Source organism: Kogia breviceps, chromosome 13, assembly GCF_026419965.1.
Source record: "Kogia breviceps isolate mKogBre1 chromosome 13, mKogBre1 haplotype 1, whole genome shotgun sequence".
NCBI lineage: Eukaryota > Metazoa > Chordata > Mammalia > Artiodactyla > Physeteridae > Kogia > Kogia breviceps.
The window spans coordinates 2094023-2120963 of NC_081322.1; the positions used below are offsets into that span (position 1 = coordinate 2094023).

A 26941-nucleotide genomic window follows, 5' to 3' on the forward strand; every position below is an offset into this window, starting at 1 on the left:
GGTGTTACTTCAACAGATGAATGGATAAATAAGATGTGGTATATATACATAATGGAATATTACTCAGCCATAAAATAGAATGAAATAGTGCCATTTACGGTAACATGGATGGAGTTAGAGATTACTATAAAAAGTGAGGTAAGTCAGAAAGAGAAGGAAAATTATGTGGTACTTCTTATATGTGGAATCTAAAATATGATACAAATGAACTTATTTACAAAACAGAAACAGACTCACAGACATAGAAAACAAACTTATGGTTACCAAATGGGAAAGGGGGAGAGAGATAAATTAGGAGCTTGGGATTAACATACACACACTACTATATATAAAATAGATAACCAACAAGGACCTACAGTATAGCACAGAGAACTATACTCAATATTTTGCAATAACCTGTAAGGGAAAGGAATCTGAAAAAGAATATATACGTGTGTATATATATATATATATATATATATATATATATATATATATATATATATATGTATGTATAATTTGAAAAAGAATATATGTATATATATATATACATATATGTATATATACAAATATATGTATAACTGAATCACTCTGCTGTACACCAGAAACTAACACAACATTGTAAATCAACTATATTTCAAAAAAACAAAACAAAACTTGATGATACTTAACCAGAAAACACATAAAGACAAGGCTGCAATACTGGCAGTCTATGGCTTCTTCAAAATTTCTCTTGAATTGTGTTTACATAATGTTAGTAAAACAAGTTGACACAAATTGTCAAAGAACCATGTGTTCCTTTCATCTGCATGATACATATTGACAACAATTGAGCATTAATTCTTAATTGTGTTGACAAGTTATTTTCCATTGCACAGAGAACTTTAGACTGTCCAGCTTTGTGAAAACTTTTTTTTGTCCTCCCTAGTTATGAAGCTTTTGATATGCAGAAGTCTGGAGAAGAAGAAAAATACATTTTTTGGATAAAAAAAATATTCTGGCCTTTGCTCATCTCTCCTGGACAGTAAAGAAGAGAAGCTATTCAATTTTTTATGAGATTGTTCTGGAAATGAAAGACTGCGTATTTGTTTAAGCAAAGAAAGTGCATGCTGTTTAAAGGTTACTATTTAGTATTCAAACCATTAAACACATTGCCAAATAATCTTATATAAGGTAATTATAGTGCCTATGAATACCTTTAAAATGCAGAGAAAGTTTTTTTCTCTCTGAAAGATAATTAAAAAAGTAAAACTGCTTTGTAATTTATGGATAATGAAATTGGGCAGTATATATGTGTTTTTGTTTTTAATTTTTTTATTGAAGTATAGTTGATTTACAGTGTTTCAGGTGTATAGCAAAGTGATTCAGTTATAGCTCACCTCCTCTCATGAGCAAAACAAGATCACCGCTATCTGTAGAGCAACCATTGATGAAAAAGACTGGAACCTACCAGATAAGATCTTCTACAATAAAGCCATAAAAAAGGAACTACAATGAGACAGGCAGGAGGGGTGAACTCGTGATATAATCTAATCAAGTCCTATAGCCCCAAGGTGGGCAACCCAGAAACTGGAGAATAATTATATTGCAGAGGTTCTCCCACAGGAGTGGGAGCTCTGAGCCCCACATCAGGCTCCCCAGCCCGGGGGTCTGGGATGGGGAGGATGAGCCCCCAGAGCCTTTGGCTTTGAAGGCCAGCAGGGCTTAACTGCAGGAGCCCCACAGGACTGAGGGAAACAGATTTCACTCTTAAAGGCCCACATGAAATCTCATGCAAAAGCAGTAATATGATAGGAGCCCGGGCTAGACCTACCTGCTGGTCTTGGAGAGTCTCCTGTAGAGGCAGGGGGTGGCCTGCAGCTCACCCTGGGGTCATAGACACTGGTGTCGGACATATTGGGGAACATTCAAACCTCATGAACACTCCCGAAGGCTGCCATCCTGGTTATTAGCACCAATACCTGGCCCCATCCAAGAGTCTGCAGGCACCAGTGCTGGGATGCCTCAGGCCAAACAACTAAGTGGGTGGAGACACAGCCCTACCCATCAGCAGACAGGCTGCCTAAAGACTAAAGAGCCCACATCCACCTCTAGACAGGCCCTTAGACATGACCCAGTCCACCAGAGGGCCAAGACCCAACTGCACTCACCAGTGGGCAGGCTCTAGGCCCTCCCACCAGGAAGCCTGCACAAGTCTTTAGACCAGCCTCCCTCACCAGGGGACAGACACCAGAAGCAAGAAAACCACAATCCGACAACGCAGGCCAGACCCTACCCTGGGACCAGCTGGGTCCTGGCCCTGCTCGCTAGCAGGCCAATGTAACCTTTGGGACACCCGGACCCCATACCTAACTGTGTCAGGAACTCCTCCCCACCAGCCCCCGCAAGATCTGAAGTGAGCTCTGGGATCCCTGGGCCCTGCAGCCAGACTCCAGGAACCAGCTCTGTCTGCCACTAATCCGGCACTAACCCCAGGATCTGGCCTCACCTGCCAGTGGGTGCGCAACAGACCCAGAATCTTCAGAACCCTAACTCTGCCCACCAGTGAGCCAGCACTAGCCCTGGGGCCCCCTAGGGTTCCTCATCCAGCCACCTGTAGGCCCCACTCAACGGCAGCCAGCAGCCTCCACACAAGGCAGGGCCTGGCAACCAACCAGACTGGGGGCCAACCAAGCCTACCAGACCACCTACATAGATACCACGATGGAAGGACCCATGCAGCCCTCATAGGAGGAACCCCTAGAACATACTGCTTGGGTGATGAGAGAGGAATGCACTGCTGGGACACACAGGACACCTACAGAAGGCCACTTCTCCAAGTTCGAGAAGCATAATTAACCTAGCATGGACATAAATATACAGATGTTTTGGTTTTTAAATAAATCCTCTAAGGTTCTAAAGCCACTCTTGTTAGTTTATGATCATCTTCGTTAGGTTCTTCTTTCCTTTTCTCTGTACAGCATGGATGATGAAAAGGAATTCACATTTTGCAATGAGTGCATAGACCAAGTATTACAAATGTTTGAGATAATGCCTTGACAGTTGTAAGTACAACAACTTTGGGTTGGAAGAACCATTAAAAAAAAAAAAAAGCAATGCAGGGGAATTCCCTGGCAGTCCAGTGGTTAAGATTCCACACTCCCAATGCAGGGGAACAGGTTCGTTCCCTGGTCAGGGGACTAAGATCTTTCATGCTTCTTGGCCAAAAAACCAAAACATAAAACAGAAGCAATACTGTAGCAAATTCAATAAAGACTTAAAAAAAATTGGTCCACATCAAAAAAAAAAAAAAATCTTACAAAAAAAGAAAAGCATTACTGGTTACTAAAAAGGACTTGAATTGCATAAAATATATCCTTTGGGTGAGTGGTTTTAAAGCTTTCTTATATATGTCATGGGCCCATTTGAGATTTGGAAGGAAGATATCTTCATATAGGTACACAAGTTTTCATACAGTTTTACAGGACATGCTAACTGTGAAATCCATCTATGGATCTTGTAGGGTCTAATCAGAATATGTTTACATGACACCGTTTTATAGCTAATTGATGTCTATTATTTTAATATCTAATAACTATCTATATTTAATTTCTAATTTATACCAAAATAATTCAACCAGACTTCATATCAGTATTTCAAATAAGTTTTTCTCTTTGTTTCAATCTAGGTTTTTGAAACACTTCATTAAGAATATTTTTTAAACGTTTTCTATAGGATGAAAGTGTTTATAGAAACATGATTTCTTCATTGCTGTTATCCCATAATTCATATTGACTGATTCTAGGATTATTTGAAACTTAATTTTAATTTTGAGCTATCTAAAATTTTATAATAGTTTCTCATTCATGGAAAAGAAATAACTTTTATTTTAATGTGTTTGGTCATCGCAGTTCATGATACTTCCGGTCAGCTTTCCACCGGATCCTGGAAGAATGATGTGGGGCTGACGTTTTACAGAGTGTAGGACAGAAGGGAGACAAGAAAACCTTCAGAGTGGTATCCAAGCATTAAGGTTTAAAAAGCTGAACAATTAAAGGATTTTCTCAAAATGGATGTCTTAATCATAAAAGCCAACAGCTACAAGCTCTAGGGCTTAAATCAAGCAAACAAAATCTCTTTTGATTATACTTGGCAGCCAGATTAGCTTTAGTAAAACAGTGTTACAATTGCAGCTCCTTTTGATTTACTTTTATTCACGTACTTTCTAGTGACTAGGAGAAGTGTGGCTTTGATAGGTGCTACTCAATGTCCACTGTATGCACCAAGGGTCCTGGCATGTGAATTCATCCTGTGTTCTGCCACCTAGTGTATGCACTTCTCCATTCAATCATCTGTAGGGACACCCGAAACTAATATAACATTGTCAGTCAACTATACTTTAGTGAAAAAAAAAAGAAAAAAAGATTTGAAAAGACACTTAAAAACAAAGATATACAAATGACAACTAAGTACGTCAAAAATACATAACTACATTAGTCCACAGGAAAATGCAAATTTAAAAAATGCAAATTTAAATGCAAATTTAAACCACATTAAACCACTACAGATCCATTAGAACGGCTAAAAGTAAATAAACTAGAGTAAGTGGAAATCTCAAACAATGCTGGTGGGCCAGCAAAACGGTGCAACTACTTTGTAAAGCAGTTTGGCAGATTCTTATAAAGTTAAACATGTATCTGTTATAAGACCCAGCAGTCCCAAGAGTGAGTAAATTATATGTCTATCCTACAAAAATAGCCATAGAAGATTTATCCATAATAGCCAAAAAAACCCACAACTCAACTATCCGTCAATAAGTGAATGGATAAGCAATTTGTGATACAACTAGTCAATGGACTACTACTGAACATTAAAAAGAGATTATTTTATTCTTGTTATATGCAGTGTCATGGATAAATTTCAAAAACATTTTACTGCGAAAAGGAGACACTCCATTTATAGAGAATTCTAAAACCAACAAAACGAATCTACGATGACAGAAAACTGATCAGTGTTTGCCCAGGGTGGAGGCTGGTAGGGGTGATTGCAGAGTGGCATGAGGGAACTTCTTTTGCGTGATGGAAATATTCTATATCTTAATTGTGGTTGTGGTTATGTAGACGTATATATTTGTCAGGACTCATTGAACTTTATACTTAGAATGGGTGCATTTTATTATATGTAAATCATATCTCAATAAAAGTGTGAAAAACAGAAAAATATCTGTAGAGATAAGGAATTCATGGTTGGGTGTGGTTGTGTGTGTGTGTGTGTGTGTGTGTGTGTGTGTGTTTGACTCACAGGCATGTGGACCATGACCAGGAGATGGGCTATTTTGGTGCAGTCATCCCTTTTGCCCACCCTGTTCCAACTCTTCTACCAAATCTCTCTCTTTTCCTTCTCCCCCTGCCCCACACAGCTGGGGTACCCACAGTTATAGGTGAGTCATTTGAAGGCAAGATGAAGGCAGCGTCTAGCACGGCCTTTATCGGATGAGTCTCCCCAGGCTTTTTCTCCGAGTGTCACAATTCATCACTGCTCTCAGTGGTAGCAGATAATAGATTACAGTCCTTCTGGTTTCCCACTTCCTTCCTGCTCAAGACAGTGAGGACTGTCAAAGAAAAGACGGTTACTTGGGCAATTAGGTGGTTAGGCTTTGTTAACCATCTTTGTTTTTTAGGCTAAGGACTGTACCGGTAAGTTTGTGAAAGGGAATGAATAACTTTGGGTATCCCCAGCATTCTACACCAATGCAAGAGTATTTGAAGCTGTTGATAATTGTTCAGTTTCAAAGCTACGTATCTTCAGTTGTACCTAATTAGTTACGTGCTTTTTTTGAATCGGCTCTCGCTCTACGTGTTTCTTACATGTGGCTTTCTCAGATATGTGTGCTCCGTGTCCATGTTTTAACAGGACAACGAGAACAATTTACCTCGAGACTGACTTTGCTGATAGGTCACAGGGTAATTTAGTTGGTAGAGAAATGCACACACGTAAAAAGCTTTCTTCAAGGAGATACAGTATGCCAATCTTACTTCTGTTATTAATCTGTTGGATGGCCTTGGGCAAAGCTCTTAAACATTCTGCTTCTGTTTTATTCTTTGTGAAGAAAATATGAGGAAGACGACCTGCAGGTGAAAAGAATGTTACAGAATGGTCCTAAAGCACTCTGTAGACTACAGAAAAAGAGCGTCCCTGACTGTCAGCGATGCTGCTGGTTCCAGGGAACCCTTATGGTCAATTATCAGACAACCCAGTAGTTCACTGGATCATTCAAAGAATAAGCGTATAAGCGGATGCAGGTTAAATCAATCTCACACACACACACACAAAATCTTCCAAATCCTCTTAAAAACTTGGTATAAATAAAAGGCAGATTTAAAAAATGTATTTACAGGGTACTACACCTAATGTATTCAAATCTTATTGGTCATGGGGATATGTGCTTGTCAGTGAGAAGGCCATGGTTCAAATATATCATCTAATACAATTCAATATGTGGTGTGGAGTCATAAACAGGTATCTTATTAAAATATACACTGGGATTTGTTGTTACGCTTTTTAAAAATTGGATTTTAAATGTGTTAACACTCAGCGATACTAAGGTGTGAGGGGCAAAGTTTTCCAAGTGGTACCTCCTCCACACCAGCATTTGTGCTCAGTGAGGCAAGTCGGGGGGAAATGTCTGTATTTACAAAGCAGGATTCTGTCAGATGAAGGCAGCCATTAATTCTCACCATCTTGGCTCTCCCAGTGAGGGGGTTGCTTCTGGGTGTCTGAGGTGTAAATTTGGGAACTTTAACCATAAGGTCAGAGCTGATTTCTAAAGTAACTAGAATCCAAAACACAGCCAGTTTTATAAGTCAGAATCCACACCTTGAATTGTTCCTGGAAGCCACATGGAAGGCCTCGGACCTTCTGGAGCCCAGTGCATGTCACCCTGTGCCCAGTTTCCTGCACAGCTGCAGCTCCAGCATAATCAACACATTCCGGCCAGTTCAAGTTTCCCTCTGATAGCCTTGCATTGTTATTGAGAGTGACCGAATGGAAGGCACTGAGCTGTAATCCAGCTGAGAGATTTGATGACAAGACATCACAGTGGTCCTTAGAAGCCAGTTGATTTCTCTGCAGCCAGACCAGGCCACCACTGAGGGCTCCATTCTCATGATTCTGGTCCGTTTCTGGAGAGGAGGAATATTCACATAGCCAATGGCACGCTCAGGTTCTCATTACGTCAACCCTAACCCAAGTCAGCTTGACTGGCTGATAAGGTCACTGATTGGGCTTTAGGGTAAAGGTCAGAAGAAGCAGGGCAAGGTCCCAGAGAGAAGGAGGAGTTGTTTATTTTTAAATTCCTGGGGTTGTCGTCCTGACAACATTTTTTTGTGGGTTTTTTTTGGCCATACCACTCCACTTGGCATGTGGGATCTTAGTGCCCGGACCGAGGATCGAACCCGTGCTCCTCCGGTGGAAGCACGGTGTCTTAGCCACTGGACCACCAGGGAAGTCCCCTTACACGTTTTTAGGGAAGGGAGTGCCAGGCAGATAAATTAAAGAGCCTTGGGGGAAAAAAAAAAAAAAAAAAAAAAAAGAGCCTTGGGCAAAAATGGTTTGAATATTTAGTGGTCTTTTTCCTGGATAGTTAGGTACACCCTGTGTGTGTGTGTGTGTGTGTGTGTGTGTGTGTGTGTGTGTGTGTGTGTGTGTAAATGTGTGAACATAATAATCCAAGTAGCAAAATGGGTTAAGGGCACTGCACATTTATCTTCATCTCTTACATGAGAAAATAGGAGAGAAACGCAAATGAAAGAGGTTTCAAGGAAGCCAGTTTGGCAGGGCCATATTCATGTTTAAGAACTGATTAACACAACATCCTGCTTTCAGTTTAGTCTGTAGTTACTTGGAAAACTTTCAAAATGAACAAGTGATATAAAATAAATACTTCGCTGCATGCTCTTCGCCGCAGATTTCAAATTCACGTGATAGGACAACCTAAAAAGCGTACTCATCCTTGACGGATTTCCCAATTTTATCTTGAATTCCAAATTTAAAGAAAGCATCATTAGTACCTAAGTTTTGTGGGGCTGTTGGCATGGACGTCGCTTGCCGAGTGCAATCAGTGAATTCATTAGCTGAATCACAAAGACGTGGTATTAATCGTGTTCTCAAGATTCAAACAGTGAAAGGAGATAAGGGACTTACTGTAAAGACTGTCATTCTCTTATGAAGTGAGAGCCAAAAAAGCACTTTTCTAGGAGAAAAAAAAAAGAAAACAATTTTGGAACTTAAACTTTTTGGCAGTATTTAGTGTTTTCCTGAACTCCTTCAATAGAGACACTCTGTCACATGGCACTTTCTGTATATTGTTATTTTTTTTGTTTTTTCTCAGGCATTTGCACTCACCCGTAGCTCTCAACGAGCTTTACTCAATAATTAGGTCTTTGGGGATAGCCAGACAGGAAGAGGGGTAAATATGAAGAAAATCGTGTTCACAAAATTACTGAAATAGTCTCACTTGTGACATGGCCAAACCCACATAAGATGAAGTTGTTTGCATGTTGCCTAGGACATGTATTTTCCATGACCCTTACCACTGACTCATTGTGTTTAGTCAGAAACATTCTTTGAACCTCAATGTCCCTACTTGTAAAATAGGGATGAAAGTACTGTTCATGTGGACAACGTTATGAGATGAAACTGTTTTGAAAGGACTTTGCTCTTGTAAGTAAAATCCACATACTTATGTTCTTTATTTTACTAGTACAGTGTTTTATTATAATGGAATTTGGACAAGCTGACTAGCTCTAGAATGTTTTCAGAGCTTCTCTGGTGTGACATGCATAGTATATATTTTATTTAAGTTTGAGGAAAATTGTGAGTCATTTAATATATGTCATAAAATTCTTCTCTTTGTGTCATGTTACACAAAATGGATTCTTTTTACTTTTGTGATTCTGCCATTTTCTGGTGAATAATGGCTATTTTAGTAATCCTCATGTTAAAACTACATCATTTAAGTGGAAACTTCCACTTTGGCACACTGGCATCTAGACTTCTCTTTACCCTGATTTTTTCCTCCCTCTATAGCCCTTCTTTCTCTCCTTTGATATACTTTATAATTGATTTATGGGTACATTAATTGTTTTTTGTATCTTTCCCCACCAGAATAAAATCTCTGAGTTCACAGATTTCTATTTTATTCAGTGATACCTCCTCAGTGTCTAAAACACCTCCAACACAGAGCATGTGCGAAATGAATCCACTGGATAAGTGAAGTCCACTCCATTTCCACAGCTTAGAGTTGAAATTTGACTCAGGCTTTTGAACTAATCTGGCCCTAAATCCGTCCACCAACCCACTGGGCCTTCCTTCCTACCTTCCTTCCACCCATCAGCTGTCAGCTCCTGGTCTGTCTAGGCTTTGCTCTTCCCACCACCACCTGAAACTCGGCTTTGACACTTTCTTCCAGCTATTAGTCGTGATTCTCTGACTTCATGCTGCCGTAGTGTGGTGGATCATTAATCTGAAGAAGGAGGATGGAGGTACACCAGTAAGGACAAGGTGGCTGCCAACGTTTGACACGGGGAATGCACGTGTGAACGTTGCAATGGATGGTTCCTGGGACAGCGCGTTACAAAAGGCCCTTCTGGCGTCTGACCATCTTTTAGCAAGACTAGCACGCACCCTGATTGATGTTACGTGGCCTTTTCAACTTTCAATTCATTTCAGATGTGGCTTAAAGTTAACATGTCATCTAGATTTCATTTGCCTGTTGGGTGATTCATTCATTGATCTCCCGAACAAACAGATGGTGGGTAGGGGAGAAGATAGGAGAAAAAGGGGGAAGGAAGAAATGAGAGAGGAAATAATTTTGACACTGGGATGTCTATATTGTGATTATCTCTTAAAAACTAGAAATAAGCATTTTGGTTCCCCATGTGAAAATTCAAACTAGTAAAACCATGAACTTGGGGTAATTTCTGTGGTTTAACTAAAGTATCTGGAGTTCGGCTGGTTGGTTGTTGCTTTCATTTAAGTGAAGATGATATTTCTAAATGAAAGAGAGATTAGAACATGAATAACACAATGAAGCTGATGATTCCTCAGTTGAAAATATTGAAAATTGGGGGTGAAAAAAGAATCACATCATGAATGATTCTTTTCTTTGTACCTATACGAGTCAGGCTGTAAAATTTATTACATGCTGTATAGAGAGCCAAAAATAGTGTGTGTGTTTTTTTCAGACACCTCTTTGTGACTCATTCAACAAACATGACTCTCTTCCAAGTGCAAGGCCCTGTATCTAGTGCTACAGCAGGAACAGCAGGAGATGATGGCAGAACAATGAGAGCTACCATTTCTATGAGCATGTGATATGCCTGTTTCTCTCAGAAGTTATGTTTAAGTCTCACGATACTCTTCAACATAGATCATTATAATGTTCACTTTCCTTCCAAGTATGAAAACTGAAGATTAGAAAAGTTCAGTAATATTCCAAAGTCAAACAGCCTATACGTCGCAGAACCGGTATGTAAACCAATGTTTTGATGGTGCCACACCAAGCTATTTTGACTAAGCCACCTTCAAGGTATTCACAACCTGGAAGAGATTTTCTCTCTCATTTGCTCAACTTCTTTCTCTCTCTCTCTCTCACACACACACTCACACACACACACTCGTCTAATATAAGCGAGAGAATGTGATATATATAAATATCTAAAAGAGAGACAAATACTCACATTTGAGTACCTAGATTCTGAGGGCTCTCTTGGATGCCTGGACACTTGTCAGCACGTCACACTGTAGTCTACACATTCAATGACATGCATGTACTGACAACTGTCCATGTACTCTGAGTGCACATGCTAAGTACTAGAGATACACACGTATCTCAGATCTAGTTCTGCCTTCAAGGAGCTCCTAGTTTTGCATAAGAGTTAACATGTCAAAAGAGTGTTATAATATTGGCCAGTTTTCCAGTTCTTTTGAAAATGTACCAGGTAGAAAAACAAAATGCCACATGCAACAGAAAATAGAAGGCACAGTTATTGATTAAACTTCTATAAACTTGGGCTGAAAGAAAAGTGGGGCTTAAGTAATGCAATGAGGCTTATTTGAGGAGAACTACTGACCATTTTCTTTTCCTCCTCCCCTCTTTCAAAACATTCTTTTTAGGTTCTATCTCTCTCATAAGGTTCACATTTTGCATCCCCTAAATATATATATATATTTCTCAGAGCTTACAGATGGCATCTGAATGAAGGGTTATGGGTTACAGAAAAATAATTAGTTAAAGCTGCAAAGAGTTCCTAGATCTCTGGAGAGAGGTCACTGCACGGTGACCCAAATCATGGACGGTGATTATACTACAATCAGGTGACTCAACACAGCAAACTACTGACCTTCATGTTCTAAATTTAGATCTAGCTGGGGGAATATTCAATACTCTGTCAAATACTAAGAACAATCATATTTCATTTAAAACAAAATTAACTTAAGATACCTTATGATTTCAGGGATGTTAAAATGTGAAAATATATACATCTTAGAACTGATAAAATAGGGTGTGTATTAGTTTCTCCAGAGAAACAGAAAATCCAACAGGATATGTAAACATCATATATCTATATCTATTAATATCTATCTATCTATCTATCTATCTATCTATCTATCTATCTATCTATCATCTATCAAGAGATATTAAGAAATTGGCTCATACAATTGTAGAGGCTTAGAAAGTTCAAAATCTGAGTAGGATGGCAGACTGCAGACCCAGGGAAGAGTTACAAGAGTTACAGTTCAAGTTCAAAGGTGGTCTTCTGGCAGAATCCCCTCTCCTTCCAGGGAGGTCAGTCTTTTTTCTTACTGAAAACAGAAGGTCAGCCTTCAACTGATTGAAGGAGGCCCACCACCACCCACATTATGAAGAGCAATCTGCTTTACTCAAAGTCTACTGAATTCTATGTTAATTTCATCTAAAAATTACCTTCACAGAAACATCTAGGCTAATATTTGACCAAATATATGGGCCCTGTAGCCTAGCCAAGATGGCACATAAAACTGAGCATGGCAGAGGGAGGGACATTAGGAAGCGTGGGAAGATTCTGTTCATTGTGGGAAACGTTAGCACTAAAACTCACCCTGTCACAGTGTGCAGACACAGGCAGAGCAGCGCTTGGCTCTACCTCTCTAGGCTTTTTGGTGGGTTGGGGTTTACCCTTTCTGATCTCTTCTGGCCTTTCCCTCAGAGGGAAACATCTGCCATACAACCAAACTCACCCCGTAGAGCACACCTCGGGTGAGCTGTGATTGGAAGAGGCTCTGTCCTTTTCTCCACATTACTAATGTTTACATTTCTGTTTTCCTGACTTGATAGAGGCCAGACCCCCGGGGGTGGGGTGGGAGATGGAGAGAAAATCAAATGTGCTCCCAATATATGAAAAACAGTATTTTTTTTCTAAGTTTACGTTTAGTTCTTCTCGTTGGGACTTGTGTCAGTGGACAGATGGGGGTGGCGGAGGTGCGGGAGAGGGAGGAAGTGTGGTCTCAACACTGCCTCCATCTTCCCCATCAGAACACACTCCACCCCTACCCACCTGCCCTCTCCCACCACCAGGCTCCTGTCCAAGCTCCCCTGGACCCCTGCTCTTATCCTCTATAGAATAAGAGACAAGATAAGAATAAGAATAAGGCCCTCTCCCAGGGCCTGTCTCTGCCAGCAGTAATCCCCTGTGAGATATTACCTATGGCCAGTTTCTTCCCTCCACCCTCTTGCATAATCCTGGAACCACTGACTCACTCTTGTTTTATCTGAAGTATTTGCATGTGGGTTACAATCATGGACTTTGGAACCATGGAATGTCCCCCTTCGCCACTTGTGACTCTAGCCTCCATTCCCTCACCCATAAAATTGAGAAAATGATAGTACTTACGTCACAGATGAGTTGGGAAGAGCAAATGAAAGCAGTGGACAGAAATCTCTCAGGATAGTGCCTAACAAGGCATGAGCCCCAGTGATCGTTAAATATTAACATTCCCGTTTGTCTGATGGGATTTCCCCATGAGATCACGATGCCTAGTATTTGCAGAAGGGCTTGGTGCACAGAATACAAAGATGAAGCAGTACAGTCCTTGTTTTTGCCCTGCTCCTGGGGTAACTGGAGGGATACTGTAATATGCTTCTCCTGGTTTCCATCCACGTTAGTCATCTTCAGATGGCTTATCCCAGCTCTCTGGGAGCAAGATAACTGTCCACGTGGTGAGGATTAGAAGAATGGGTAAAGTGATAAATCCTGGTGACCTCTTGGCTCAACATGGCCCAAAGATAGGTTTTGTCTGGCCCAGCAGAGAATTTGGTTTTGGTTTTGTTTTGGGGGAACTAGTGTGCCTTTAGACAGGGACCACACCTTCTCCATCCACTCCCTATTGTTTTATAGCCTTCACGTCATACGTTCACCCATGCTTACTTTTCGATCACCTCATTGTCCTTGAAGTTGTGATCCCTGCTATCCATTATAAGCAGACAGAAAACAGACATTGGTGAAATGTTCCTCACTCTTAAAAACATCAAAGGGGCTTCCCTGGTGGCGCAGTGGTTGGGAATCCACCTGCCAATACAGGGGACACGGGTTCGAGCCCTGGAAGATCCCACATGCCGCGGAGCAACGAAGCCCGTGCGCCACAACTGCTGAGCCTGTGCTCTGGAACCTGAGAGCCACAACTACGGAAGCCCGCGCACCTAGAGCCCGTGCTCCGCAGCAAGAGAAGCCACCGCAACGAGAAGCCCGCTTGCCGCAACTAGAGAAAACCCACGCACAGCAACGAAGACCCAACTCAGCCAAAAATAAATAAATTAATTAAAAAAAAAAAAAATCAAAGACACAGAAACAAACAGCATAGTGAAAAAAAAAAATCCTGTTTGGAAATGAGGTAAGAAGTGAAACTCTGATTCTCTGATTCTCCTAAAGAAACATTCTCAAATTTGCATCTATGTACCTAGTTGAAGGCCCTGTGGTAAGTCCAAGGAAATCCCGGGTAAAAGTAATGGCAGCCCTCTGACAGCCTGAGTCAGAGTTTCATGTCACCCACATTGAACGTGCCCATCCTGGTGCTGCTGGGAGTCCCCAGGAGTGAACCCCACATGCTCAGGCACAGAACCTACCAGATGCACCACAGCTTTTGCCATTTCCTACTCTCCTGCCCCAGTCCCCTTAAGCAAAAGCCCGTGGCTAGCAAAGCTGCATGGAATTGCCTCCCCAGGGCCTCCCCACAGCCTTTCCTAAACATGATGACACCAACTGGCACCAGCATCTCTGTGGGCACCAACACCTGTGCAGGCATCGAGGTCCCTCCAATCACCCCGGTGTTGCTCTCTCAAGCCCGGCACACGGCCTCCACCCGCACGCTTCCTCGACTGCAGCCTGAGCTGGGCCATCACGGCTCTCCCGTCATGCAGGCACCCGAGCTCCATCATGTTCCCTGCAGAACTGGAGTCCTCACTCCCCACCAACCGCTCTTGTGTCATATGCTGTCACTAGGGTGTCACTAAGCTTCAGTGCCTTACAGAGTCCTGAGTGAAGAGAGCCCTTCCAGTTTTTCTCAGAATACCTCTGCTCTCTAGCCCTCAGCGGTTTGTGTGTGGGGTTGGACCTGAGAGACGGGTGCCATACGGGATTCAGAACTGCCATGACCCTTGGACACCTGAAGCTTCGTTATTGGGTCAAGCTCATTTGCCCGATTCTCTTTCCCTTCGGGACGAGTTCTTCTTTCAGAGGGCTACTCCTTGATTTAATGGGAGTTTTTGTGGGCCCATCCCAGCAGACGTCCAAAGATGAGTGCCCATGAGTTTAAATAGAGTGTCCAGAAAAAATCAGATTTGAATTCTTTTGTGGGTTGGAAAATCATTTAAAATAAGTTCTCCTTCCCCATGTCTTGAATAAGAGCTCTCTGTTCTCCTTTGGGTGGACTCCTTGGTCTGGGAAGAACCACTAGCATGGCATCTTTTTGTTACATGGAGGTGTGATGCATGTACTCACCCCTATTCTGGAAGAGAATATAATGGGACTTCTTGATTAGTGGGGCCTGGCTCTGGTCCTGTAGGTAGATGGAGTCCTCAAGCCCCTCCACGAAACCTAGGGCTCTATAGATTTTGGCGGTTATGGGGTACACATTCTAAGAAAGTGCTTGCTACACAGAGGCTCATGGGATGGAAACACTTATTATTTTCTGGTTTTAAAACAATTTAGTTCTTAGGTCTGTTTTAATTTCATGTCTCAGAGCATATGTTATTTAACCAAGAGTTGCTGGACAGAGATGGTAAAAGGGGAGGCAACATTTAGGAAAAGAAACTGCCTCAATTCCATTAGAATTCTACCCTACCCTGTAAAGTCTTGCTAGGATAAGTTTCTATCATACTTCTTTAGTGTTTACAAAAAACATTTACTTCTGAATTTCCAACATCGTAAATAAAAATTTTTATAATTAAGTATGCATTCAAGTTGACGCACAAGATCTCAGTTCTCTCACTCTATGATTCAAAGTTTTAAAAACACCTCCAAGGGACAGGTAGTAACCTTCACAGAGGTGACATGGCAAGAAAAGACTAATGAGCTGCTCTGAAATTCAAGTCATCGAGAGGTAGTTGAGAGACGTTGGAAGAAAGAGATCCAAACTGGCTCCTTAGATGGCACCCCAGGGCATGGATTGTTGGCAGGGAGAACTGGTTCTGGAAGGTTCGACTGGTACTAGGATCACCTCTAACCCACCTAGGAGTGCTATCAGGTGCTTCTGGGGAAGTGGCTGCCTCTGAACGACGGGATACAGCTAACAGTACTGTACCTGTAAGAGCCAGGTCAATTTTGAGTGTAAGCTTATCATTGGGGGAGGATGTGTTCTCCTTCCCCCTAGGAATTCTGGGTATTGCTGAAAAGTATCAGCAGCAACGGTGGTTAGAAATTTCAGTGGAGTGCCTTGGTTTTGGCAGTGATGCTGCGCTTCAGCAATGATAGAGTGGGATGGGGTACATTTCCCCCCAGTGACTCCAACACACAAGTGCCGACGGCTTCCAAGAAAGGTGCCTGCATTGTCCAGCTTAACAGCGAGGCAAGGGTAGCTTTCAATAGCTTTCCACTCAGTAACATAAAATAGTAAGCTGCTAGAGCAGCATTATTCGCAATAGCCAAAAGGTGGAAACAGCCTAAATGTGCACTAGCAGAGAAGTGGATAAACAAAATGTGTTATATACAGACAACAGAGTATTATTCAGCCCCCCAAAATGAATGAAATTCTGAAACATGCTACAACACGGATGAACCTTGAAGGTATTATACTAAGTGAAATGATCCAGTCATGAAAGGATAAATATTGTATGATTCCATTTATATGGGGTACTTAGTCAAATTCATAGTGACAGAAAGGAGAATGATGGTTACCAGGGGCTGGAGGAAGGGGCAAGAGGAAATTATTATTTAATGGATATAGAGGTTCTGTCTGAAGTGATGAAAATTCTGGAAATGGAGAGTAGTCATGGTTTCACAACAATGTGAATGTATTAATACTTAATGCCACTGTATCATATACTTAAAAATGGCTAAAATGGTAAATTTCATGTTGACTATATTCTACAACAATAAAAGAAACTTTAAAGAGTAAGGTGTTAGAGGTTGGGTTGGTGAATAACTGCATTTTTTTGCTCCTCTGATCACCAGGGAGCCAGAAATCTATGCAATTTGAGTAAGCAAATCTGACCTTATTTTCACTTACTAAGCTAGTGATGTCAGGAGAATTCTGAATTACATTTAAAAACTCTGATACATAAAATTATAAGCAGAACTGGAGCATCTTTTAACTTGAGAGATTTTAAAAGCCTTTAAAGTGTTTGTTTTAAATGGATCCGCATCCATTTACCTTGTTCAACTATCCTCGGACCCAGGTAAGTTCAAAATCTAAAGATAACACTAGAAAGTGATGGAGAAGCAGCTCTTGTGAAACTGTTTTGCCAATTCTACTGTGTGGAACTGTTTTTTTAGCACACTCAATCCACCTTCAACACCAGCCCCATTGCTCCATCCTCATACTGTACTGAGAATTCTAATCAGCTGGGAATTTTGTTAAAATGCAGCTTCTGCTTCAACAGGACTGGGGAGGGCCTCAGATTCTGCATTTCTAACCAACTCCCAGATGGGAATTCCTGTCTGAGAACCCTCTGAGCAGTGAGGCCCTCAGTCATGCTTCTTCTGGGTTTGATTTATGTGGTTTTCTCTCCCACCAGAATGCAAGCTACCTGGAGGGCAGAAACTAGGACTCATATAACTATGCATCTCTCCCAGCATCTAGCATAATGCCTGTGCAAATCTAGAAGCCCAAGTATACCGGTAACAATGGTTAAACTCAAATTACAAAAAGTAAACTGCAAATACAGAAGGAAAAGGGGAAGAACATATTTATTAGAAAATAAAAATGGAAAACCTGTGAATAGTCTATGATATCCCAAGTGAATCAGTTTTGCTAAGTAAAAGAAATGATCTTACAATGTTTGAGTGCACAGATGATCTTAAGGAAATAACACAACACCCAAGAAAATATTTAGGGAAAAGCAGAGATGATGATTTTCTTATGAGATTGACAAGTGACACCTCTTAAAGGAATTTCATCTTTCAAATTTCAAAGAGGCGTATTTCACTGCACACGTGAAAATGGCTAAATTCATTTCTAAGGACTGTGTATGTGTAGGCATCAGGTAATAATTTCACAATTTATTTAGCACCCTGCTTTGCCCTTAAGTAACTATGAACAACTCCCCAGCATTGCTATCCTTCTTTAGCATAAATCTATAAAGTAGGCCTCAAGAAATGAATCACATCTTTGAGCGTAACAAGATAAGATAATACAGTAAAAGAACAGTCATGAGTAGAGCTGATCCTTACTGATGTATGAAATAAATATTTTGCCAAAGAGTAACAAGGTTGCCAGTGAAAAATAATATGTTGAAATGGTTGTGAATTTTAAGTTTGTACAAATTCTGATTTTTAAGTATAAAAGCACATGTTCCATCCTGTGGTCTTTCCGTGATGCTAATTATTCTGAGGTCACCGCTTTTTCTTTTATTATTCAGTGGGCAGAGTTATTTCTCAACATGCGCTAGCCTACATTTGAATTGCTTAAAATTTCCCCGACACTGCTTTCTTCCATTTTCTGTAGTGCAGAAAATGAAGTATAATATTCATGTTTACTACAGCAGACGTCCTTCTGATAGACCTCTCTCCATAGGCACCACTGACAAAGGGAAGCAAAGTCAAGGTCTTTATTTATCTCTTGGCTCCCATATGGAGGACGTTCAGTGTAAACCATCTACCCAAAGCCCAACTGATGAGCAGTCAGCCTCCTTCCTTGACAGGTTATTATTGGTCTGTAAGTTGGAGGCTACAAATCTGACAGCAGCATTACAGCCTCTGAATTGAATGTATAATTTAATTTATAAACTCATGTTCTCCATTTCAAGAACTGTAATAAACCGAGTGTGTGCCGATTTTCTAACATGGATTTGTTTTTCGGTAAGTTTGAGAGTTGATGTGGCTTGCTTGCGTCTTTAACTCATGAATTCTTAAACACTGGTTTCTTTAATCTACTAGTTCTTATCTCTTTCCTCTACTCTTTTTATTGAGAAAGGCTCTGAAGTTTCTTATTCCAAATTACATGAAACATTGATTAACCCCACAGATTTAGCTAAGTGCTTTTGTTATTAGATATTTTGAAAAGACTCAGAGAGGCAGAAGGGCAGAAATTCTGTAGTTAATCAGCATTGCCTGGCTCTGCTGCTACAGTGGCAGAGAATTGGTTCCCAGTAGGAGGGTTAATAGAAAAACATCCAATTTCAAAATGGCCTGGATGCATCAAAGGGATTAAGCTGTGATGCTTTTAATCCCTGTAACTCAAACAAACAAAATTTTCCTGAGCAATGAAATGCATAATGTATTTGCGGGCCAGCAAATGATCAGAACGGAACATCAGTCAAACAGCCAACTCTGTAGCCCAGGATTTCACTGGGCACAGCTAGAGAGACAGCCCAGGGGATTTAGACACTTGTTTTTAAACTCGGGGGTTTGAGTGAAAGTAAAATGGATACTGTTTTGGAAAGTTCCAGTCTCTGGAGCTCCCAAGCTGTCAGAGACCCTACTGATAAACCTTGAGTCAGGAACGGCAATTATGTGGCACATTGGCTGTACCTCGCCCAGTCCCAAGGCCCATGATGACAGACCGTGCTTTTTCACCATCACACATCCTGTCAAGAACGCCTCCCAGTTCCATTCTATTTGCCATCCCTCTTCATGGTCTTTTCATTTCCATGATCAAATTTCTCACAGTTTCCAAACATCTGCTAGAAGATGTCAAGTAGCATACAACTCAAAATATATAAATCTTTCTATACACTACCAAACGTAAAACAGATAGCTAGTGGGAAGCAGCCGCACAGCACGGGGAGATCAGCTCGGTGCTCTGTGACCACCTAGAGGGGTGGGATAGGGAGGGTGGGAGGGAGACGCAAGAGGGAGGGGATATGGGGATAAATGTATAGTATAGCTGATTCGCTTGGTTTTAAAGCAGAAACTAACACACCATTGTAAAGCAATTATACTCCAATAAAGATGTTAAAATATATAGAGATTTTTTTTTTTCAAATAACCTGTGTTTATTTTATTTGGAGGCTTCTGGGTATTATTATTATTTTTTTTTTAACATCTTTATTTGAGTATAACTGTTTTACAATAGTGTGTTAGTTTCTCTTTTACAACAAAGTGAATCAGTTATACATATATATATGTTCCCATAACTCTTCCCTCTTTTGTCACCCTCCCTATCCCACCCCTCTAGGTGGTCACTAAGTACAGAGGTGAACTCCCTGTGCTATGCTGTAGCTTCCCACTAGCTATCTAATTTACATTTGGTAGTGTGTATATGTCCCTGCCACTCTCTCACATCGTCACAGCTTACCCTTCCCCCTCCCCATATCCTCAAGTCCATGCTCTAGTAGGTCTGTGTTTTATTCCCTCCTACCACTAATCTCTTCATGACATTTTTTTTTTTTTTTAGATTCCATATATATGTGTTAGCATACGGTATTTGTTTTTGTCCTTCTGACTTACTTCACTCTGTTAATGAGGCTTTTTATTTGGAGAAAATTTTAGATTCACATGCAACTGTGAAAACTAATACCTTAGTATCCATGTACCCATTTCCCGGTTTCTCCCAAGGGTAACATCTTGCAGAACTAGAGTACAGTATCACAACCAGGGTGTTGACAGTGATACAGTCAAATACGGAACATGCCCATCACCACAAGGATCTCTCCTGCCGCCCTTGATAGCCACACCCACTTCTCACCTGTCCCCATCCTTCCTTTAACCACTGGGAACTACAAATCTGTTCTCCATTTCTATAATTTTGTTGTTTCAAGAACATCATAAGAATGGAGTCATGCAACCGTTTCTGACGGGCTTTCTCCGCAGAGCATAGTTCTCTGGAGAGTCACCCAAGCCGTTCTGTAGAGCAACAGTTTGTTTTATTGCTTCATGGTATGGAGGTACCTCAGTTTCTTTAATCACTCACCTGTTGAAGGACTTCTGGGTTGTTTCGTGTTTGGAGCTTTCACAAACAAAGCTGCTATAAAAATATGTGTATAGGTTTTCATGTGAACATGCCTTTGTTCCCTGGGGAAAAAAAGATGTACCCAGAGTACAACTGCTGTGCCACATGGTAGCTGCGTGTTTAATGTTTTAAAGAAAACTCCAAAGTTTTGCAGAATGGTTGTAGGATTTTACATTCTCAGCAGCAATGAGAGAGATCCGGTTTCTCTGAAACCTTGCCAGCATTTGATATTGTCACTATTTTAAATTTTAGCTATTCTCAGAGCTGTGAAGTGATATCTTATTGTGGTTTTAGTTTATATTTCTCTAGTGGCTGATGATGTTGACCATTTTTTCATGTACTTATTTGCCATCTCTATATTCTTGATAAAATATCTCTTCACGTCCTTTGCCTACTTTCTAATAGGACTGTTTGAGTTTTTGTGGCTGTGTTTTGGGGCTTTGTTACCCCTGGAAAGACCCAACTCTCTGTGATGTGTCCTCTGACACCACCCCAATGGGGAGGGAGCCCTTCATTCTGCTAGGTGAGGGCAGCAGTCCACACTTCCCACATGGTCTCCACGGACACTGTATGGAACGAAAGGCTTATTACCACCACGTGGGGATGAAAACTCCATTGCATATTTAGCCTTCTCTGACAACATCCTGGTGAGGGTGCTGAGGTGCCCGGTTATAGCTTCATGAGGGTGGAAGTCTAGGCTCCCACTGAGCCTTTGCTGGCAATGTGCAGGTGGTTCTACAGGTTTTCTCTGATGTTTGGCTTGGATAGAGCACGTGTATAAATGTGTTCCCTCCCACCCTCCTTCCTTCCTTCCTTCCTTCCTTTCTTTCTTCCCTTTTATAACCCTTTGGCTAGGGAGAGAGCAAACTTTTGGGGGGCTTTTTAATCTGAACCCATTGGCATTTCGTTCTTTTCGACTTTTCCAGCTTTTGGTTTGGGATATAGGAAGCAAAAAGAAAATCCAGAGAACTCACTGCTGTGTTGTTCCTTGGGTCTTGACTTCCATAGCCAATCTGCCATCTTCTCTCCGCCTTTCAGAGTCTTCTTCTGTTTGTTTTATATATAACGTCCATGGTTTTTAGTTGGACTTAGTAAGAGGAATGGAGAAAGACATGTCTACTCCATCTTCCCAGAAATGGATGTCCAGGTCTATCTCTTTATTCAGTAGGAAAGTTTAGAAAATATCCCAATGTGTTTTATTGTAAGCAAATTACTTATTAGGCATAGACTGTGAGAATATGGAAAATGCCTAGAGGCCACAGATAACATCTGGAAATAATCCAGATATCAAAATTGCATGAAGAAAGTTACTGCTGAGAGAGCTGGGAAGATGGCGGAAGAGTAAGATACAGAGATCACCTTCCTCCCCACAGATACATCAGAAATACATCTACACGTGGAACTGCGCCTACAGAACACCCACTGAACGCTGGCAGAAGACCTCAGACCTCCCAAAAGGCAAGAAACTCCCCATATACCTGGGTAGGGCAAAAGAAAAAAGAATAAACAGAGACAAAAGAATAGGGATGGGACCCGCACCTGTGGGAGGGAGCTGTGAAGGAGGAAAGGTTCCCACACACTAGAAACCCCTTCGTGGGCGGGGACTGCGGGTGGCGGAAAGGGAGCTTTGAAGCCACGAAGGAGAGCGCAGTAACAGGGGTGCGGAGGGCAAAGCGGAAAGATTCCCGCAGAGGATTGGTGCTGACCGGCACTCACCTGCCTGAGAGGCTTGTCTGCTCAGCCGCCGGGGCGGGCGGGGCTGGGAGCTGAGGCTCGGCGTCGGTCGGAAGCAGAGAGAGGACTGGGGTTGGCGGCGCGAACACAGCCTGAAGGGGCTAGTGCGCCACGGCTGGCCGGGAGGGGGTCTGGGAAAAGGTCTGGAGCTGCCGAACACAGGTGCGAGCCGCAGTGATCAGCGCGGACCCCAGAGACGGGCATGAGACGCTGAGGCTGCTGCTGCCGCCACCAAGAGGCCTGTGTGTGAGCACAGGTCACTCTCCACACCTCCCCCCCCGGGAGCTGGTGCAGCCCGCCACCGCCAGGGTCCCGGGATCCAGGGACAGCTTCCCCGGGAGAACGCACGGCGTGCCTCAAGCTGGTGCAACGTCACGCCAGCGTGCTCACCACGCATGCGTGCCCCGCCCTCCCCCTGGCCTGAGTGAGCCAGAGCCCCCATATCAGTGGCTCCTTTAACCCCATCCTGTCTGGGCAAAGAGCAGACGCCCTCGGGCGACCTACACGCAGAGGCGGGTCCAAATCCAAAGCTGAGCCCCGGGAGCTGTGCAAACAAAGAAGAGAAAGGGAAATTTCTTCCAGCCGCCTCAGAAGCAGCGGATTAAATCTCCACAATCAACTCGATGTACCCTGCATCTGCAGAAAACCTGAATAGAAAACGAATCATCCCAAATTGAGGAGGTGGACTTTGAGAGCAAGGTATATTATTTTTTCCCCCTTTCCTCTTTTTGTGAGTGTGTATGTGTGTGCTGCTGTGTGAGATTTCGTCTGTATAGCTTTGCTTTCACCTTTTGTCCTAGGGTTCTGTCCGTCCGTTTTATTTATTTTTTTTTTTACTTAAAATTTTTTTTCTTAATATTTATTTTTTATGAACTTTATTTTATCTTACTTATTTCCTCTCTTCCTTCCTTCCTTCCTTCCTTCCTTCCTTCCTTCCTTCCTTCCTTCCTTCCTTCCCTTCCTCCCTCCTTCCTTCCTTCCTACTTTTCCTCCCTTTTATTGTGAGCCGTGTGGATGAAAGGCTCTTGGTGCTCCAGCCAGGCATCAGAGCTGTGCCTCTGAGGTGGGAGAGCCAACTTCAGGACACTGGTCCACAAGAGACATCCCAGCTCCACGTAATATCAAATGGCGAAAATTTCCCAGAGATCTCCATCTCAACACCAAGACCCAGCTTCACTCAACGACCAGCAAGCTACAGTGCTGGACACCCTATGCCAAACAACTAGCAAGACAGGAACACAACACCACCCATTACCAGAGAGGCCGCCTAAAATCATAATAAGGCCACAGACACCCCAAAACACACCACCAGACGTGGACCTGCCCACCAGAAAGACAAGATCCAGCCTCATCCACCAGAACACAGGCACTACCCCCCTCCACCAGGAAGCCTACACAACTCACTGAACCAACTTTAGCCACTGGGGACAGATACCAAAAACAACAGGAACTATGAACCTGCAGCCTGCAAAAAGGAGACCCCAAACACAGTAAGATAAGCAAAATGAGAAGACAGAAAAACACACAGCAGGTGAAGGAGCAAGATAAAAACCCACCTGACCTAACAAATGAAGAGGAAATAGGCAATCTACCTGAAAAAGAATTCAGAGTAATGATAGTAAAGATGATCCAAAATCTTGGAAATAGAATAAAGAAAATGCAAGAAACATTTAACAAGGACCTAGAAGAACTAAAGAGGAAAGAAGCAACGATGAACAGCACAATAAATGATGTTAAAAATACTCTAGATGGGATCAATACCAGAATAACTGAGGCAGAAGAATGGAGAAGTGACCTGGGAGATAAAATAGTGGAAATAACTACTGCAGAGCAGAATAAAGAAAAAAGAATGAAAAGAACTGAGGACAGTCCCAGAGACGTCTGGGACAACATTAAATGCACCAACATTCGAATTATAGGGGTCCCAGAAAAAAAAAGAGAAAAAGAAAGGGACTGAGAAAATATTTGAAGAGATTATAGTTGAAAACTTCCCTAATATGGGAAAGGAAATAGTTAATTAAGTCCAGGAAGCACAGAGAGTCCCATACAGGATAAATCCAAGGAGAAACATGCCAAGAAACATATTAATCAAACTGTCAAAAATTAAATACAAAGAAAACATATTAAAAGCAGAAAGGGAAAAACAACAAATAACACACAAGATAATCCCCATAAGGTTAACAGCTGATCTTTCAGCAGAAACTCTGCAAGCCAGAAGGGAGTGGTAGGACATATTTAAAGTGATGAAGGAGAAAAACCTACAACCAAGATTACTGTACCCAGCAAGGATCTCATTCAGATTTGATGGAGAAATTAAAACCTTTACAGACAAGCAAAAGCTGAGAGAGTTCAGCACCACCAAACCAGCTCTACAACAAATGCTAAAGGAACTTCTCTAGGCAAGAAACACAAGAGAAGGAAAAGACCTACAAGAACAAACTCGAAACAATTAAGTAAATGGTAATAGGAACATACATATCAATAATTACCTTAAATGTAAATTGATTAAATGCTCCCACCAAAAGACACAGATTGGCTGAATGGATACAAAAACAAGACGCATATATATGCTGTCTACAAGAGACCAACTTCAGACCTAGGGATACATACAGACTGAAAGTGAGGGGATGGAAAAAGATATTCCATGCAAATGGAAATCAGAAGAAAGCTGGAGTAGCAATTCTCATATCAGACAAAATAGACTTTAAAATAAAGACTATTACAAGAGACAAAGAAGGACACTACATAATGATCAAGGGGTCGATCCAAGAAGAAGGTATAACAATTGTAAATATTTATGCACCCAACATAGGAGCATCTCAATACATAAGGCAAATACTAACAGCCATAAAATGGGAAATTGACAGTAACACACTCATAGTAGGTGACTTTAACACCCCACTTTCACCAATGGACAGATCATTCAAAATGAAAATAAATAAGGAAACACAAGCTTTAAATGCTACATTAAACAAGATGGAGTTAATTGATATTTATTGGACATTCCATCCAAAAACAACAGAATACACATTTTTCTCAAGTGCTCATGGAACATTCTCCAGGATAGATCATATCTTGGGTCATAAATCAAGCCTTGGTAAACTTAAGAAAATTGAAATTGTATCAAGTATCTTCTCCGACCACATGGCTATGAGACTAGATATCAATTACAGGAAAAGATCTGTAAAAAATACAAACAAATGGAGGCTAAACAATACACTAAATAACGAAGGGATCACTGAGGAAATCAAAAATTACCTAGAAACAAATGACAATGGAGACACGACGACCCAAATCCTATGGGATGCAGCAAAAGCAGTTCTAAGAGGGAAGTTTATAGCAATACAATCCTACCTTAAGAAACAGGAAACATCTCGAATAAACAACCTAACCTTGCAGGTAAAGCAAATAGAGAAAGAAGAACAAAAAAACCCCAAAGTTAGCAGAAGGAAAGCAATCATAAACATCAGATCAGAAATAAATGAAAAAGAAATGAAGGAAACGATAGCAAAGATCAATAAAACTAAAAGCTGTTTGTTTGAGAAGATAAACAAAATTGATAAACCATTAGCCAGACTCATCAAGAAAAAAGGCAGAAGACTCAAATCAATAGAATTAGAAATGAAAAAGCAGAAGTAACAACTGACACTGCAGAAATACAAAGGATCATGAGAGATTACTACAAGCAACTCTATGCCAATAAAATGGACAACCTGGAAGAAATGGAAACATTCTTAGAAAAGCACAACCTTCTGAGACTGAACCAGGAAGAAATAGAAAATATAAACAGACCAATCACAAGCACTGAAATTGAAACTTTGATTAAAAATCTTCCAACAAACAAAAGCCCAGGACCAGATGGCTTCACAGGCAAATTCTATCAACATTTAGAGAAGAGCTAACACCTATCCTTCTCAAACTCTTCTAAAATATAGCAGAGGGAGGAACACTCCCAAACTCATTCTATGAGGCCACCATCACCTTGATACCAAAACCAGACAAAGATGTCACACAAAAAAGAAAACTACAGGCCAATATCACTGATGAACTTAGATGCAAAAATCTTCAACAAAATATTAGCAAACAGAGTCCAACAGAACATTTAAAGGATCATACACCATGATCAAGTGGGGTTCATCCCAGAAATGCAAGGATTCTTCAATATATGCAAATCAATCAATGTGATACACCATATTAACAAATTGAAGGAGTAAAACCATATGATCATCTCAATAGATGCAGAGAAAGCTTTTGACAAAATTCGACACCCATTTATGATAAGAACCCTCCAGAAAGTAGGCATAGAGGGAACTTACCTCAACATAATAAAGGCCATATATGACAAACCCACAGCCAACATCATCCTCAGTGGTCAGAAACTGAAACCATTTCCATAAGATCAGGAACAAGACAAGGTTGCCCACTCTCACCACTATTATTCAACATAGCTTTGGAAGTTTTAGCCACAGCAATCAGAGAAGAAAAAGAGATTAAAGGAATTCAAATCGGAAAAGAAGAAGTAAAGCTGTAACTGTTTGCAGATAAGATGATACTATACATAGAGAATCCTAAAGATGCTACCAGAAAACTACTAGAGCAAATAAAT

The 26941-nt window shown here is 41.3% G+C and overlaps 1 protein-coding gene across 23 annotated transcripts in view; it reads right to left on the bottom strand.

Annotated features, from left to right (window-relative positions):
- The window catches only part of LOC131768113 (COP9 signalosome complex subunit 8-like), a 312045-nt gene that overhangs the window by 276416 nt on the left and 8688 nt on the right, over positions 1 to 26941 (bottom strand). For 10 of the 23 annotated variants that reach the window (XR_010836166.1, XR_010836163.1, XR_010836160.1 and 7 more), the window contains exons 1-2: positions 8028 to 8102; positions 5994 to 6086 (exon numbers count right to left, since the gene is read on the bottom strand). The exons of 2 other annotated variants lie outside the window; for them this stretch is intronic. Coding sequence is in view for 2 of the 21 variants with exons in the window: in XM_067011255.1 (XP_066867356.1) it covers positions 5994 to 6086; positions 8028 to 8052 (118 nt within the window). In the remaining 19 variants the exon portion in view is untranslated. Of the gene's footprint in view, positions 1 to 4822; positions 7140 to 8027; positions 8103 to 8160; positions 8210 to 20675; positions 21168 to 21420; positions 22080 to 22317; positions 22576 to 26941 lie in introns of those variants that run through there. 11 more of the 23 variants (XR_010836169.1, XR_010836173.1, XR_010836172.1 and 8 more) reach the window with 10 other exon arrangements.